This window comes from Ambystoma mexicanum, chromosome 12 (genome assembly GCF_040938575.1).
Source record: "Ambystoma mexicanum isolate Mex_15411 chromosome 12, UKY_AmexF1_1, whole genome shotgun sequence".
Lineage (NCBI taxonomy): Eukaryota > Metazoa > Chordata > Amphibia > Caudata > Ambystomatidae > Ambystoma > Ambystoma mexicanum.
The window spans coordinates 209,337,883-209,356,878 of NC_090936.1; the positions used below are offsets into that span (position 1 = coordinate 209,337,883).

General features: G+C 44.5%; 1 protein-coding gene across 1 annotated transcript in view; it reads left to right on the forward strand.

Annotated features, from left to right (window-relative positions):
- NDUFA9 (NADH:ubiquinone oxidoreductase subunit A9) overlaps positions 1 to 18,996 on the forward strand; it is a 291,123-nt gene that overhangs the window by 77,335 nt on the left and 194,792 nt on the right. Inside the window, exon 4 of the mRNA XM_069628323.1 lies at positions 5,185 to 5,276. Coding sequence (XP_069484424.1) covers positions 5,185 to 5,276 — 92 coding nt within the window. The remainder of the gene's footprint in view (positions 1 to 5,184; positions 5,277 to 18,996) is intronic.

Here is an 18,996-nt window from a genome sequence, read left to right on the forward strand (position 1 = left end):
CGTTCTACAAAAAGTCTCTTGCATCTGAGGATCTGATGTGTTCAAAAATAATAAAAAAAGTTCCTTTCTGCTTGTACGTTGGGTATTGCCTTTTCACCCCTGGATCCCTCTATTCTGGGCGCAGATACCCTTTGATCTCCAGCCTCCCTCCATCGGGTTCACTATGGCTTTTCTTGTATTCCCGAGTCTTAATGTCTTTTAAACAGTTCACTGTGGACATCCCACTGCCGGGTTCACCTTTGTCAACACACTGTTCACAAGGACTTTAGACTTTGACCCTTCGTCGGTGTCCCTCCATTGCGTTTACTCTTGCCAGCTTTTGCTAATCACACATTTTCTTCTACTTTCTTACGACCTGGGATTCACTTCCCTAATTTTACAATCTTCTGCCAGTCAAAGACTTTCGACTGTACAGAGGATTTTACTAGACCCTGGTATAACGACTTCACCCCGTTCCCAAGGCCTTCTGGTAACGGTAGTTTCAACAATCAGGTAATTGCCCAGAGTTTCTCGAGGGGACACCAATGTGGTGCCGGACTCGTCTGCAGCTGGTTTTTCCCTCTTGTATTAACAGTTCTTTGTACTTTTCTTCAATTAGCTGTTTGCTACTTTTGTTCAAATACAGTTTGGTTTCTTATTGGCTCTCCCCTCAACTCACTTGCTGTGACGAACTGCTTTTCTCTGGAGTCAAGGCCGGTACAACAGTGGCAAGCATCTCCACCCGGCTTTGTTATCAGCAGAGGAGGGCCCTTCTACTGTTTCCATCTGCTGCAACACATGCTCTCTATTGTTCGCGGTCTTAATGATTCCTTCTGTTGAGGTTTCACGGGCCTGGCTTGGAAAGAGTAGGGTCGCTTCTCTCTTTGTGACCCTCTCGAGTTTGTGCCGTCTTTCTTCTCCTCTTGAACTGCCGTTCTGAGTTGGCGCTCTCGTCGTGCTGTCTGCCTTGCTCATCATGTGCTCTCATGCGCCACCGCCTCATGCGGAGGAGAAGGGGCCGTCGGGTGTGTGTGGTTCTGGTTAATTGCCTGACTTCGCCTGACCCTTGTGTTGGGACGTGTCGGGTAAATGGCTCTAGTGTTCGTCCGTTGTCTTTCGTGGTGTGCGAAAGTGTTCGTTCAGAAAAGGGGGTGGAGGGGTAGTGTTTCTGAAAATCCTACTTGGTAGGATGGGGAAAAGGTGTTGGAAGAAGGGGGATATCGCGTCTCACCCGTTAATGTCCCACTTCCACGCGCCAAATACCCCCCATCCAGGTGATCCTCCCTCAGTGGTCCACCCCCAGGAACTGGATCCAATAGCAATGGCTTTGTCCTGTCCACCTGGGTGACAGATCCCGGGTCTAGTTGGGGAGACTCCTTCAGGTTTCTCACAGCACTCAGCGTAGTTACTGGTACTGCCTTCACAATGCACTTTAGAATGAGTGCACAATATGGTTATGCTAGATTATGCAAGGTCACGGCCAGTAATTACTTTATTGCTTTTGGTCAACGCACCAGAAGTCTTTTAGAGGTATTTTACTGTATTTTTGCTGAGCCTGTTAGCGCTGTTTTTGTGAGCCCTAAATATATAGGACTGTCTGATCTTAATCTTATACCGGGATCATGAAAGGTGAGCCAAGACCGAACCTGGTGTGCCGTAAATCGCGATTTCATCATGTGGTATTTTATCTACAATACCTGGTGGTAATCCAGAATACACTTAACGGGACACCTGAATGCTGTTATTCATATAAACCGCCCCAGAGATGAGCCCATTCACAGTGACCAATTTGGTTTTGTTTTACCCCATGGAAATACTACCTGTGGTAAGATGCAATTACCACCTGCTGCACATGTATTTGTATGCTAACACATATAACTAGGACACATAACAGACTAAGGCTAACTTACTCCTTTCCTGCTTGTGTTTTATAAGGAATTGGAATTATGCAAAACACAAAAACAAAACGGGCAATGCAGTGTTTCACATGACATTTCCTGTGATTCAAAAATGAAATATCCACAAATAAAATTAATTTGCAGTTGCTTCCCCCGCAATAAATTAGCTGTTCCCCACAATGGACTTGAAGCACCCTTTTTTGTAGTGGTTATCTAACAACCTTGGAAGATAGCATTCGCTTTGCACAGCTCAATGCCTTCGGTTATATTTGAAGCTTACTACTTAGGTGGTGAAGAACACATGAAAAATAACTACCCACGTTTCTTAATGTAACACAGAATTTCCCGGTCTGAAATTGCCTGTAAAATGCACCCACAGACTCCAAAAGCACACCTCAATTTTCACTAAAATCTTACCAAGAATAATGCTTGATTTTGGGTGCCCCGGTAAAGCAGGGTCAGGTCCCACTGCGACTGCCTGGACAGAGCTTTATCGTTTACTTTTTATTTATATTTTCCTCTTGCTATGCATGAACTCGGCAAACCCTACCGAGCCAGCCTGCCAGCGAATGCAGCACATCAGCCCACAGCCAGCCAGAGAGCCCAGGAAGAAGCATATCTTTGGGCTGGTTCGTGCTCAAAGTCTTTTAAACAGTAAGCTTGTTTAGCTCAAAACAGACTTCACATTGCACAGCTCACATTCCTCACATCTTTACTGTAAAAGCAATTTTCATTCTTCATGTTTGATTATTGCATTTCCAATTATCATTGCAAAGCCTGTGTTTGCCATCACATTCAGTATACCAGTTTGCACCAAAAGTTATGGACTGAGCTGCTTTGAATATTTGTAAGGGGATATGCTAATGGTTAGGGGTTAATAATTGTTGGTCTTTATGCTCTGTGCACTCACAATACTGACTTAGACCAGGTTTAGGCCAGAGCCTCACACTCTCTCACTCTTGTTGGCAAATGCGATCAGTTTTCAGTGCAATTCAGAGCCTTCGCTAAGATTAAGAGCTCTTTTCCTACACTCTCTGACCTGTAAGTACATTTACAAATGGTTGTTACATTACCCCAATGAATGTCTGCTGCCCTTCAAGTGCAAACTCCCATTAAAATGATGTATACTTAACAACCTTTGCCTATAGCTGAAAGGCTTCTGCATAAACTTGCTGTTTCTGTAGTCTTAACCCAAGTGTTTTATTTTTACTGTTAAAAAGGCTTCCTCAGATTTTTCTCTCCACACAACCAAAGCTCTCAGAAGTAATTTGGGCTTTAAGTTTTCAGTTCCACAATTAACATTAGCCTGCTACAGGTTCTCAGACTACTTACTATGCCGCTCATTGAACTGCACTTCACCCGACTAGTGTAGAGACATTGCCGTGCTGTAACAAAAAAACAATTGCACTGACTTGTAGACATGCGCAGGTCTTTTTCTTTGTCGGTTTCATCTAAGGACCGATGCACTCGCAACAGCCTTCTCCGATGCTTCCGAAGTCTGAGAGATATGTGCGTCATGTACGAGTGCCCCGCAAGGTCCATTCCTCTAGGACTGTTCCTTGATTCCCTTCGCGCTGTCCCTCGGGCCCAAAGAAGCCTGTTCAGCTCGGCTCACGCAGGCTAGTTAGTCGATTAACATTGAGGCGCTGAACTAAATAGTCACCTTTGCTTCTCCCAAACCTCAAGCCTAAATAAATTCATGCAGAACTCTACTTCTTCCTGCTACTTCAGTGCCAGAAATACATGCATTCACTTGCCAGTTTGTTTCCACACTTGAAAGCTGCAAATCTCGGTTCAGCTTTCCTCGCACAGCTGATTAGAATCTCCAAGTCCTTTTGGACAGGATTTCTCCTCCATTTATGACTCATAGCTGGGTATTCCTGGCGGAGCATCAAAGTCCTTTCTCTCTGCTTTCTGAGTACTCTGTATTACTCAGTCTTCTTCTCAGTATTGTACTCCTTTTCTTTCTCACATGGATTTCAGGTGTCTGCATCACAGTAATGCATTAGTTTGTTCTTCATGTCTTTGGATAGAAGTTGTTGGAGGTGGGTTGTGGATGAGTACCTTAGGGAGTTCCTATCCTTGTCCCCAAGCGTGGGGTGGGGAAGACAATCTCTACCAGTGAGGTCCTGCTTTCCTCAACCTTTAGGGAGGGTATCTTGTAGCGGGTTAATCTCTGTAGCCTCACAGGGAAAGGCTTCCCATTGAGGAGAAGTGAGTGAATCCCAAAATTCATCGCAGCATCCACAATGATTTGCCTAACCAAGTATCATAAACGTTTATGGAATAAGACCATTCCTCCCTGGATTTAGAGTGGAAAGCATTTGAGTTTTCATAGTTACATTTCGTATTGTGAATAGGTGTGTTGCAGGAAGACTCCCTTGCTGCCCTTTATTGTAGTTTGTTTTAGAATGAGTTTGTGGGGTATTCAGCCCTTTCACATTCCATGAAATAAGACATATCCCTTAACCATTTGCAGATGTAAAGCCTGATGCCTTTCACAGTTGACTCACCCCAATCCTGGTCCCAAAACAACCCAGCCGATTGTAATTTATTACATGCTCTCACAGTACTTACCACGAAAGCCCATATCAAAGTGGAGCTGAGAAGACAAATGTACAGCCTCTTGTAAAGGTTTTGTTCATCCAAAAGGGGATGCTTTTAAGAGATAAAATGGTAGCAAGACACTCGCACTCTCTCTCGCACTCTCTCTCGCACTCTCTCTCGCACACGCTCGCTCGCACTCTCTCTCGCACACGCTCGCTCTCGCACACGCTCGCTCTCGCACTCGCTCTCGCACCCCCACACCTCCATACATGCAACATGTCACAGACTGGAGGCAGCGACTGCGACCCTCCCTACTCTTTCAGCCCACATCTGGGTCAGGACTGGTGGTCCTCCTGCCCCAGTGTGAGAAGTGTCCCTGCTCCTCCTCTGATTGGCTCATGCTGCTAACGCTCTCCCACCTGGCCAAAGGGGCCTGTCAGCGTTACTGCAGTCATTAACTTCTTGTGACTGGAGAAAGGGTAGAATGGCAAACTGATGTGAACAATAATCATTATGGGCTTAAATGCACATTTTGTTCCCAATGCCTTGAATCTAAAAATAAACCTGTGTTCCTTTATCTTGTGTTACATCCGTAGGAGAGAGCACGCTTTGTATATGAGAGAATTTGGGTTGATGTGTCTAACCTTAAGCAAAATGTGGCAGTAATTTTAACCTTCTCATATGCTTTCAAACCCTGTTTCATAAGTGGTATTAAAAGCTATTCTATTTCCCTTTTTAAATATTTGCACCATGGTAACAGGAATGGAATTCTAAGGACCGAGACACTACTCGAAGAGCTCTGGAGAACTCAAACGTTGTCATAAATATTGTTGGACGAGAATGGGAAACAAGGTAACCTGTCTAAACTCTGAATTTAGAACAGATGCATGAAAGAAATCAACTATGTGTCAAAGATGCACCTCTCTCTGTAACATACATAGCAACAATATAACCGTTGAATTCACATCATAATACCTGTTTCGTCTTATAATCTGGGTGAATTCGCCTTCCCCAGATTAAAGTAGAATTTTGTTCAATAGTTCCAAAAGGATAAGGAAATCCTGTCTCGTAACAAGTTCCACTTCAATTCTCTTTTTGTTCCAACTTGAATTCAGAAAAGTTCCAACTTAAATTCAACCAGGTTCACAAGTGTTCAAACAAGTTTTCCTCTTTTTTCTCTTGTGACAAAAGATCTTGAAACAATGGACCTCATTACGGGTCCGGTGGTAACCCTGCCGTTACTATGGACGTGTTGCTGCCGGGCCCGTAAAAAATTACTGGCGCCTGACTTCCCGCTGCCACTGGGCTATTACACGTCCGTTTGCCGGGAAGTCAGGTGCCAGTAGTTTTGTTAATTCCCACTCCCATAAAGTCCTATAGGACTCTATGGGAGTGGGGACACGGCAGAACCGGCACCATTGTTAACAGTGCCGGTGCGTCCGTGATATCTTCGCCTACTGTGACCGCTGTGCCCGGCAGGGTCAGACCTGATATTAATTTGTCAGGATGATTCTGCATTAATCCGCAAAAAAACTTCTGTTGTTCTTTGACTACTTCTTCAAGACTGTTAAACACACCACAGTACATCAATGGCTTCCACCTGGTCTACTCATCTGCCAGGCCTACTACTACAAAGTTCTCTGTTCTGGTGTATTCTCCTGCCAGGCAAGAATAAACTACGAACTACACGTACTTGGTAAAGATCAGCTTCCAACAAATTAGGAATGTCTCTTGCTTCACAACATCAAGTTTAAGAATTTCTTCAGGGGAAACCAGAGTCACACTGGGGCTGTTTGTTACATATTTGTGATTGCCACACACCATACAGGCTATGCTTCACTCCTCCTGAAAATCTTCCATCAGAAGTGTAGCCCTCCTGCCACTCTTGTTTCCACATTTTGTCATTTACCAAATGCTGATAATGATTCTTTCTTACCGTTGCCTCTCGTTGGCTTTGGCAATGTGGGTGTGAGCCCTCTTATGACTTATTTTACATATGGGCAATAGTCATTACCAACACTGACATTCGCAATTGCCTTCTATTGGCTTGGGAAATACTGGTTGTTTATTAAATTGCCTTGGTATGATTCTCATTTGGCTTTGGCATTAGTGGTTTTTAATTTCTTCTGGGGCCATTACCCTCTCTTGCTGTTGACTTTTAATATCACCCACGTCACCCTTCTGGTCTGATTATTAAGTTCTTGTTCTGCCATATGCTCCTTTTTTTTAAATCAGCTTGTTTTGCAACAGAATAATTAGCCTGCTTTACATTTCGTTTGCCTTGTTGCCTCTAGGTCCTCTGTTTTTGTTTTCCTGCGCAGCCCGGCAACCTCTCTCTTCTCTCTCTCTCTCTCTCTCTCTCTCTCTCTCTCTCTCTCTCTTTTTTTCTCTCTCTCTCTCTCTCTTTTTTTCTCTCTTTTTCTCTTTCTCTCTCTCTTTTTCTCTTTCTCTTCGCGGCTTCCCACATCTGTCAATTTCAGAGCTCTCCTGGCTGCCACAGCTATCTGGTGCTCACCTGCTACTGGTGCTCGTTATTTGGTGAGCTTTCCGCTGCACAACCTCTGCAGCTGTGATTTCGAGCATAAGAAACCCTATCGGGACTGGCATTCGTTTTCTGCACATATAATAACCAAAAGATGGGTGTCCCCTTCATCGTGGACCTGGGTAGCAAAAGGAGTCAAAAGAACCATAGGGCGTGGTCACACAGGCAAATACTAGTATAAAGAGAATCTATATGCATACAAAAGGGGATGGGCTCGGTCAGGTTTAATATTACATATACATATTTTATTAGTCAATTACATACAATGATAAAAAAATCACAATGACACATAATAAATCCCAAAACTAATAGAAGTCCATCGACTTTTTTACTACCTAAAACTAATAATCTAATTGCAAGGAGAATACAATAGTGGGGTAGTATGAATTTTAAATTAATCCCAGTTGCTTATTCCCTGCTGCAGTCAGGCTTGATGATAGTATTCCTCTTAGATTATACTGTTCAAAATGATAGACCGTATCCACAAGAACATAAAGCACAATTCATCATAAAGTGCTATATCAACAGCAGAAGGTAAACAGCTTGAATTGCTGAAATGTCAAGTTATACTGTACAAAAATAAGTAATTTCAAAAAAGCCTCAAAGTGCAAAACATAAAGTGCTATTGTCAATGGTAAAGCACATACCGCACAGAGTGCTAGCTGGTCCCGGCATCTCTGCTCTTCAACTTCTGCTGCCACTTGGAGGTTTTTAAAAGTGCTCCATCTTCTGCTCTTCTCGTTGGCCTGCACCTGAAGGGGCCTTTTATGCCTCACAGTCTCCCTCAGGTGTGCATCATTATCCCTAATAGGCTACAACTTGCAGTCTTGTGCCTCTGCAGTACTTATTCGTCCCAGTCCCAGTACTTACGGAATTGTGTTGTCGAAATTAGCCTTTCTAGCCATTTGTTTTACAATGGGTCATTAGATGGTTGGGGTCTTGGGGAAAGTTTTATAAAGGGTTTTGTTTACCAATCTTTCTGTCCTGCTCTCCCCTCGACCCCCCCCCCCCCCGCCCCGCCCCCTCCATGTGATCCTCCCTCAGAACACCACCACCAGGGTCCGAATCAGAAAGCATCTGCCTTTTCCCTGGCCACATGAGAAGGGTCAGGTTTTCTGGGTGAATCCTCTCCGATTCATCACAGTACCTAAAGAACTAATTTCTGCATCCTGCCCACAGGATGAAAATCTCCCCACAACTACTTTGCTATTGAATACAGTTTTCAAAAGACGTACATGCCTAGTTTAAACAAAGTCAAATCTGGATGACCCTTTTCCAGATGTAGCAGTCTGACTTTTGACCTTGGAGGACGTTCTGCATTTGTGAGCTTTTGGGACACTGTTCTTCATGCTAATATTGATACAATAATGGGCGTTTTGAAGTTGGATTCTGACCAAGCAGGTTGTGAGCTTGCATGATCCAAAGGGATTGTACAGCTTTCGCTGTTCGAACTACGCCTGAAGGAAATAAGAAGTCTGGACAAAAAAAAAAGGCCCTGAAATCAGTATGGTTTGTGCTCAGCGCGAGCTGTAATGATGACGCATTGCACTGTACAGAGGAACATACCCTCAAGTGAGTTCTAACTACTAACATTAGAAATGAGACTTGTGGAACCTCGTGCCCTTGAAACCCACGGATGTATGTGACAGAAGGTGCCTGGAATATTATGGCGTACATTGAGTTTGCCCTCTGGGTCAGTTGGTTGATCGGAATATCTTTTTTGCATTATTTATTGGCCCATCTGTGATATTTGAAAGAAAATCAACTTGCTTTTGAAACGGTATGGTGTATGAACATGCAAAGAAGCTCTTGTTTTACAGTACAAAGCACATATGGATGAGAAATATTATAAACCTGAAACTTTTTAAAATGCTTTTAAGCACAAGGTATCTGTTAGCAATTGAAAGAACAGTGCATATTAACCATGTATTGTTTGCTGTGTGTGACCATGTCAGCAACAAACATTTTGACTTTAAGAATTCTTCAAAATCTCAGGCTGTCTGATCTCAATTTGACTTCTGATTATACTTCAGTTTTCACTTGCATGTGGATTTGTGCTTGGTTGACGGATACAATCGTCAACCTTGCCATTCCAGTAGCTCTCTACCAAACATTAATTTACCTTCCTGTAGTCGTGTCTCAGGTCAAACCAATTAAGCCTATAGACCCTCATTTGTTGTATGCATAAACGTGTGTAGTTATAAAAGATGTTTTATGAAAACACATTAATTGTGTGTAACAAAACATTAAGTAATACAATTGTAAACACTGAATAATTAAAATGATATGCCTCTATCCACAACATGCGGATCTTGGCATCCAAGACAACAGAAAAAAACAAAAGTTAAAATACAACCATAACACAAATACATAAAGAGGAATCGTTGTTTTGTATTCCAACACTCGTTGCTGTTTTCTAATCCCACAACACTGCCCATATAGCTACATATAGCGTTTACAGTCAACCGCACAGGTGTTCTTTTGATGCACACAGATTTTCCAATTTTGTGTTGCTCTCTTTCATAACAAATTATTTGTTTTTGCGACTCTATCTTTTATTTTATTTGGGGAAAATTAATTCTGAGGTAACAAAACCTCTGTGTTCTTTGTAGACACAAGGACGTTTTTTGATGCAGTACAGAGAAATGTATTGTGGTCTACATAGGATGACGGTCCACGCTGAACTATTCAAGGCACTTTGTGGCACTATAAACCGCGAACACTGAATTGGGGCGTGGGAGGTGTGTTTAGGCCTCAACATTATTTTAATCTTTTCATCAATGATTTGGCTCCGTAAATATCACTAGTGGAAGCTCGCACTCCCTTTTAAATGGATCTCTCATGAGTAGCTTTCTATTTGCGGATGAAGCCGTTTTGGTATAAAAAAAACCATCTGGTTTGAAGAAACATCTGCTACTGTTTAGGTATTCAGGCATTTAGGCAAGGGTTTAGAAATGGACTATGGGTTAACAAATGCATTGATTTGTTTTGGAAACGGGAGAAAGGCTGTTAGATCTAATGTTATTTTCTGTTGGTCATGTATAGAAGATTGCCTCATGGTTAACTGGGCATTGGGTTCTGAAAAGGAGGCTCCTGGTCCGAACAAATAGATGAATGCGACACCGTCCTAGTTGACAACTGAGCTGCTGTCCTGAGGTTGAAGCACCAACAAAGTACTAAAGCGGTGCTCAAAATATATAAATCAACGACTAGACCGGTGTGCATGTATGGTGCCAGTATCTGGGGCAACACCATCATTAAATCATTATCTTGTAATTAAAGTATAGAAGGCATTTTCCTGCTGATTCAATCCTAGCAATGTACCTGGAAGTAGGTTGGCCATCAATTGAAGTATTAACACGACTCGCAGTAAAGGATCGGGTAAGCTAGAATCCCGACATAGGAAAAAAGATCTGGATCAAATATCCGATGAGGATTTGATGCTTAATATGCCTATGATACAGGATATGACTGGTGCGGCAGTGGATTATATTAGCTTAATGCAAAAATTACGGATTAATTGTGACCTCATGGCAGCTATGATAAAGATTGTAGGTACGATAAGGAAAGGGAATTAGTGGTTCACTAAAGAATTGAAACAATGCCAAAGTCATTACCAAAAAAATGAAAATAATTGGCACTTAACTAAATGGCTGAAGATTGTTTGAAGGCGAAGATAGCCCTAAAACACTATAAAGCCGAGATAATGCAGGCTAAAGCACGAATTGTAGAGAATTATATAAATGTGGGGCTGGGGGGGTGGCTAGAGGGCCATGGAGTAGGACGTGTCTTCCGAGCTGCTCCCGATGATCCGATATCATCCTGCCAGAAAATAAGCTAAAAAAGGCATGTTGGTGCTCAAAATGATACTATTGGATGTGTAAAGGCGAGGGGCCAGTTTGATGGAGAGCTGAGTCTTTGATGACTGCAGGAAGATTGGCAAGATCAACTGAAAGTCTGTGGCCGTGGCGCGACACCCCAGACAAAATGGCCGGCGCGCTAGAACAAAGGAGACCGAGGTAGGCCCAACAGCCCAACGGCAGGCGGAGGTTCGCAAGGAGAGCGCAGTGGGTGGAAAGTGAAGCGGGAAGCAACTGCGGCTAAGAGATCTGCACTGCCGCCATAGAACAGGTTCGCTGGAAGCGGTCCGCAACACAGTGCATGAGCTGCTCACGGCGCGTGTGAGCTGCAACGGATTACCTACGAGAGCGAGGGGTGTAGCCCTCAAGAAGTGGACTGGGATAAGGCACAAGAGACACACCGGTCTGGCGGTGCCACAGCGTGCAATAACCACAGAGGAGGAGGAACTGGGAAGCAGGGCTCGCAAGTTAAGAAAAGCTGGGCCTCGGCACAAAGGCAGGACTGCACAATGTTGGTGAGAGGAGACAAGACCAAGAGTAAGCAACCAACTATGGACATCTTTGCCAAGCCACAACAGACTCCGACCACCCGGGTACAAGGTGCAGCAGCCGCGCCTGCAGAGATATCCCCGACAAAAGAGGATCATTTGATTCTAACAGCCATTACGGAGTTGAAGGCCTCGTGGGGTACAGCGATGGCGGACTTGAGAACTGCTTTGGAAATCAAAATAGATGCGGTTGGTGCTAGAATTCAACCTTTTGCGACAAGATGTAAGAACGCTGGCTGAAAGAACAAGCGGCCTAGAAAGTACGGTGAAAACCAATACGGAAACCAGCACAAGTAACGCAAAGGAAGTCCACATTCTGAAGCAACAGGTCGCCAACTTGGAGAACCGCGTGGAGGAGGCGGAAGGGAGAGCGAGACAGAGCAATATTCGGGTGGTTGGCCTACCGGAGGGAGAGGAAGGCCAGGACCCCACAGATTACGGAGAGAATTTGATCCTGCAAGAAATAGGAGCAGACAAACTTTCCCAAGGATTTGCTGTTGAACGGGCGCACAGGGCCCTGTTGAGGAAACCACGACTTGGCGCCCCACCCTCGGGCGATAATAGCCAAGATCTTGAACTACAAAGATAGAGAGAAGATCCTGGAGTACTTTCACAAAGGTGGAACAGTCAAAAGGGCTTCTGCAACCATTACGGCATAACCTGACTACACCATGTTGGTACAGAGACAGCATTATAACTATGTGGCGATCAAAAGGAGAATGCGTATGGCCGGAATAAAGTACATGCTTTTGTATCCTGCAAAGCTCAAGGTCCTGCACAAGAGTAAGGCCTTCTTTTTCGATACCCAGGAAGATGCAGCGGCATAGCTGGATATGCAGGGTTATCTGGAACAAGGCGAGCAGAAAGACCACGAGGCTCATGATATATATGGGGGTCATATTATGTAGAATGCAAGGATGGAGGAGGGGGCCCTGGTGAAAAATGAAGGGATTGTCGCATGGGTAACAAGGGCGAGGCGAGGACGGATAACAATGAAAACTGCAATAAGAGACACGTGGACTTGTTGGACTAGAATATTGAATGTGAATGTAAATTGGGCAGCATTAAGCGCGCTTGCATGGAAGCAAATGGGAGTGGCAAGATGGAGACAACCTACCCCCAAGAGTTAGAGTAGTACGGCCGCCATTAGGGCGACCTCACCCTGCTGAGCCGTGAGTAAAGGCAATTGCCAGAAAAGGGCTAGATGCGGGGGTGCCTGAGATCCAGGGATGGAGCTGAACGACAGTTGGGTAGGGTGTTGGGGTTGGAGGAAATGGAAGGGAGTGAATTTGGGCAGGGAAGGGAGGCGGGAGGGAGGGAGGTGGGGAAGTTTGGAGTGTTTGTTGTTTGGGGAAGTTCATGTTGGGAGACAAGCCTGCATAGAATGGGAATGTATTTGATCATGGACTGCACTTGGGGTTGGGGGGGGGGCGATGGTGGGCGGGACAATGGTGGGCGGGGGGTGAGGGGGAGAAGAGGGACCCTGATATGCCATGGGGGATCTTAAAATAATTACCTGGAACATCAGAGGGCTCAATAGTTATCTAAAGTGGAATAAGGTCATGCTATACCTATGCAGACAGAAAGTAGATATATCCCTGCTGCAGGAGACCCATTTTACACAAGACAAGATGGAGATGATCCGGAAAAAATGGAAGGGGACTGTGGCGGGAGCATCATATTCGGCCTATGCCAGGGGGGGTGATCATTTGGGTGGCGCCACATGTCCCGTTCCAACTGTTACAGTCCGCGGTGGAGGCAGACGGGAGGATGGTCATGATGAGAGGGCTGGTGGAAAACAGGGAGATGAGCATTATAAACATGTACGCCCTGAATCAAAACACGGCAGCATATTTCAGAACCTTATGCAACAAACCTAGTACGTGTTTGGGAGCAGCGGTGATCTGGGGAGGAGACTTCAACTGTGTGTTAAACCCTATGGTAGATAGGCCAGATGGGAAAATGGACAGACCCACCCCACCCGCCAGAGCGCTGCATACGCTGTTTGATGATTTCGGGTTTGTGGATGTATGGAGGGCACATCACCCACAGGAGAGGCATTACTCTCACTACTCAGCTCCACAAAATGTGCACACTAGATTGGATTATATGTTTGTCACGCAAGATTTAATGACTGAGATAACGGAAAGGAATATAAAGCGAGGATCCTCTCAGACCACTCGCCACTAATCCTGAGATGGGAATACCAACCCCCGAGGGCAAAGATCCCGAGATGGAGCCTCAGAGCAGAGGCGCTGAAAGATACCATCTTCCGGGAGGATATGAGGGAGGAAATAATAAACACTGGCAGTTTAGAGACAGCAGGTATGCTTTGGGAGGCCTTTAAAGTGGTGATGAGGGGGGGTGGCTATAGCTAAGTCCAAAGGGCTACAAGGAGGGATCCAGGGTGAACTGCAAGATATGGAGAGGGAACTAGAAAGGGAACTAGGGGAAGGAGGTAACACCAAGGAAGATGATGAAAGAATACTTAAGCTGCAGCAGTAATGTGTGGGGCACTGGGAGAGATTGTGCAATCATAACTAAGTATACAGTGAGACAGCATGCGGGGGGGGGGGGGGGGGGGAAATAAACCCGGGAGGGTCCTGGCATGGCTATATAAAAGTGAGACCCCCAGGCTCACAATCGGGACAATAACGAGGGAGGATGGGAGCTTAGTGGACACCCAAGAGGGAGTTAACCAAGAATTTGTGGAGTATTATCGACTCCTGTATGGAGATGATGAGGAAAGTAACTGCACAGAAATAGCAGAAACACTGGCAGATATAGGACTGCCGCAGATTAGTGCCGAAGAGCGGGAGGAGCTGGATGCCCCGATTACCTTAGAGGAGTTGTAAGAAGTAGTGAGACAGTTGCCTACTAGTAAGACCCCAGGAACTGATGGACTCCCAAGCAAATTTTATAAAACATATGGATGAAGTGCTTCCTCCGCTTTTAGAAATGTTGAATGAAGCGTATGAAGTGGGTAGGCTGCCAGAGTCCCTCAGAGGAGCGACAATTATACCACTGCCCAAAACTAATAAGCCTGGTCATAACTGTGGATCATACAGACCTCTGTCAATGCTTATCCAAGACAGTAAAATATTGACGGCTGTTTTGGCAAACAGAATGAAAAGGGTTATTGCTAAACTAATACATCCCGACCAGACTGGCTATGTTCCGAACAGGAACATATCCAACAATCTCAGTCGACTCCACCGAGTTGTTGAGTATGCAAATGAAGTCAAAGGCGAACTGGCAATTGTATCGCTAGACGCAATAAAGGCCTTTGATTCGGTCAAATGGCCGTGGCTGATGGCGGCCCTGGATGGCTATGGGATAGGGCCTGGGGACTTACAGTGGGCTAAAATGCTATATAGCGCTCCGTTGGCTAGAGTTAAAACAGGGTCGGTGATATCCGAGAGGAGGCATCTTCGGAGAGGTACTAGGCATGGATGCCCATGGTCTCTTATGTTGTATATTCTTGCCCTGTAACCCTATGACCCGATAGGCATTGCTGTAGGAGGGGAACCGCATCTAATCTCTTTGTATGCGGATGCCATGTTGTTGTACTTAAGGCATCCAGAAGAAAAACTCCAGTACATTCTGGAAGTGATGGAGAGATATGCAAAGCTGTCTGGTATAGCCATGAACCCCCAAAATCTAGCATATTTCCACTCGGCAAGTACAAAGGGACCCCGCTAGAACAGCTACCGGTACTACAGATACCATGGGCGGTGCGCACGTTCCGATATCTTGGAATAGATGTATACCATACGGTGGAAGAGGAACACCAGTATAATACAGATGAGGCGATCAGGAAAATTGGAAATACTATGAAGTTCTGGGTGAAACTACCTCTAGCGATGATGGGGCGAGGGGCAATGTTGAAAATGGTGGTCCTAGTGAGCCTCTTGCATTATTTTGGAAATATCCCATATGTCATAACAAGGCAGACCTTTGACAAGATAGAGAGCATGTGCAGGGACTTCCTCTGGCATGGGACGAGGAATAGGGTAGCCCTTTGGAAGCTGCAAAACTCGTACGAAAAAGGGGGAATAAAACTGCCGAATTATTAAATTTACTATATAGCAAGCCAGCTGCAATATATAGCTAAATGGTTCTCTGAAGAGTCCAACTCTGAGTCAAGGCTGTTCCGACAGGCCTGTGCCCCATACTTCCTAAAGGAAATGATGTGGCTGCCTAAGGCAGACATGGAAGGGCGCCCAAAGATGATGATACTAGGGTGGAAGATATGGCGCAGGAACTTCCAGCTGATGGTGAATTCATTCCCGTGCTCCCCGCAGGTACCACTAGTGGCATTGACCGGCAAAGACAAGCAATTAAGGATGATTAGGAATCACTGGGAACCAGTGGGGATAGCAACCATGGGCGATATATGGCAGGAGGGGGACATAAGGGACTTTGCGATATTAGAGGAAGAAACTGGGTTACATACAGGCCAGTATATTACATAGCGCAGGGTGGTGTGGAAAATCAAGGAGACATGGTCCGAATGAGCACTAGCAGAAGAACCAGACACTACTATAGACACAATATATGACGTTGCAGAGGGGGGACAAGAGATATCTAGAATATATGAGTTGATGATGTCCAAGGTGGGGAAGGAAGTGGCGCAACTGAGACGGGACTGGGAAGAGGAAGTAGGAGGCCCAATGAGTGATGGGATGTGGGAACGAGCCCAAAGGTACCACAAAAAAGTGTTGAGAAATGCAAGACTGCAACAGATGCAACAGTACGTAACCCATAGGGCGTATATGACGCCCCAGAGAATAGCTAAATTCAAAAATGTGGGACAAGCATGCCCCAAATGTGATGAGGAAAAGGCAGGAATAGTGTACATGTTTTGGTCATGCCCAGTCATTGAGCGTTTTTGGGGCGAGGTGACGCACAAGTTGGCTGAAAAAGGAATCAAAATTGTGGTGGATACGGTGTGGGCCTGTTTGATGGTAGGGTTTCCGAGACCGCATAAACTCAAGCATGTCAGGAAATTAAAGGACTTGGCGTATGCGCTTGCAAAGAGGAGAATTGCTATGGGGTGGAAGGCATGCTACAGACCAAGACTAGAAGCATGGTGGAAAGATCTACAGAAATGGGCCAAAGCGGAAACTGTGGTATGGCAGGATGCAATTAATGTTGGGGGTGGGGGGGAGGAAGAGGCTGAGACCCTGATTGCCTGGAAACAATTGATAGCTGAGTTATTTGGGGTACCACGAGACCCAACGGAAAATATGGGGGATGAATCCTTATCACAAGATGCAGAAACAGAACACAGAAGGGAATAGGCTCGTAAGGGGGGGGAGTGGAGAAGCAGTGGACATGTTGCAGAGATGTATGTCTGTTATTTTATGCACTGCAACTTTGGTTTGTTGAAATAAAATTAATAAGTATTTAAAAAAAAAAGAAATATATATATATATATATATATATATATATCTATCTATATCAGCAAATTGACCCAGAGAACTGTTGAAATGCATCAGGAATTTCACAAATCTGGATTGTATAAATACATGTCTGTATCCCAGCCAACTATTGGCAAATGAATGAATGAATGAATTCTTTGCTAATAAGTTGGACCAGATTAGAGCAAATATTGATGCCCAGTCCACTACGATGTTTGGCTCAACGCTGGCCTTGTGCTCGAGGAAAAGGCTCAAGACTCTTGAGTTTAATTTTACTCCAGTGGTAGGGTACTATTGAGAAACCTCTTGGTGCACTTAAACCAACAAATATTCTATTTGATCCCATCCCATCCCAGCCTATTTGGCCAAACAACATGCAGAGGTTTTGAGCGAACCCATTCAAAGGTTCGTAAACGCTTCCCTGAACTATGGCCATGTGCCAGAAAAACTAAAGATCTACCTTACTCCACTGTTTAAAAAAAAATTTAAGTTTAAAAAAAATAACACCTTGGATCATAAGATTCTGGCAAATGATCGTCCTATTGCAGAGTTACTATGGCCAACTAAGATACTAGAGAAGGGCATTTCTATGCAGCTTCCAGACCATCTAGAAGCTAATAGCTTCCTAGATCTACATCAATCTAGTTTTAGGCCCGGTCATGGGACTGAGACTGCACTGCTTACAGTCTGGGACGATATTCTTGAAAATACAGACAATAATCACGGTAGATTTGTCGGTAGCGTTCGACAGTGGATTTTACCATTCTTAAGGCTAGATTAAGATCACTGGCACAGGTGTCAGAAAAGTCATCGAAATAGTTTCATTCCTTTCTGACCGATGGAAAGCAGCAGGTGAAACTGGGCTCCTTTCTGTCAGAAATGTTGAAAATATCATGTGGGGTTCCACAGGGTTCATCTTTGTCCCTATTTAATCTGTATATTTGCCCCCTGTTGGAGATCTCCCGATTTTAATCTGCAATTCCACTCATATGCAGACGATGCACAGATTTATGTTGGCCTGAGGCAACCAGTGGAGGCAGTTCAACGCATCATGAAGTGCGCAGAGGAGACCCGAATTGAGATGCTTGAAAATAAGCTACAACTAAACTTTTTCCAATAACCCAAGTCCTTCTCTCTTTGGAATTCCAAGTATTCAGACTCGGTTAAAAACTTGGGTTGCATCTGGAAATCGAATATGGGTTTAAATCTCCATGTAAACCAGATAATAAAATCAGTGAATTTTCAACTAAAACCTCTTCTCCCCCTTATTTCAGATGGGGATCGATCAACTGTGATTGGTACTCTGGTTAATGCCAGGCTGGATTATTGCAATGGGCTTCTAGTGGTTGCCCACAATACCAGCTGCAACGCCTCGCAGTGACTCAAAACTCTGCAGTTCGATTGATCTTCTCACTACCCTGGAAAGGAACGATTTCAGTATTTCGTCGGAAGCTTCACTGGTTGCCGATCCACCAACGTATCGGGTTTAAGCTACTATGCCTGGTCTTTAGGTGCTTGCAGAGCTTGGCTCAAGTATATCTAGCAGAAAAGATCAAACTCTACAATCCCCCAAGACCATTAAGGTCATTAAGCCAAGACCTTTTGGTAGTTCCACCTTCAAAATCCACCAGGGGTGACTGGAGGTTTTCAACGGCTGGACCTCGGGCTTGGAATGAGCTGCCGCTCTGTTTGTGGAAAATAGAATCACTGGCTCTGTTTGAAAACTTCTTAAAACACACCTATTTGAATAACTTGTAACATAAATTGCTTTGTTGTAGAACTTTCCTAGCAACTATTTCCGATCAAATCTGCGCCTTTATATGGCCTGCCTCTTGGTTCCCTCAGTATATGCACCATTCAAATTCATTCGTTCACCCTCTTACAGTAATGGATTAAGCTAAGGAGAACTCCTGAAAAGTGTCTTTAGAGAAGCTGATGGGACGTTCTTAAACCGAGCAGTAACTTGCATCATCCCTTGTGTAAATGTGCAAGGGACACACTAAGAAGAATTAAACGTTCACATTATTTGGGAAATTCTAAGCAGTAGTTGTACTGAATCTGCCCTTGCTGTTAAAGGCAAATACTTTTTTGGTGATATATTGTCCAATTCTTTAATTATTTGGCAATTAAGAAAGAGCCTGGCTTTGAGCAATATTTGTACGAGATTCAGAACTCCCAAGCATAGTCTATCATGTTTAA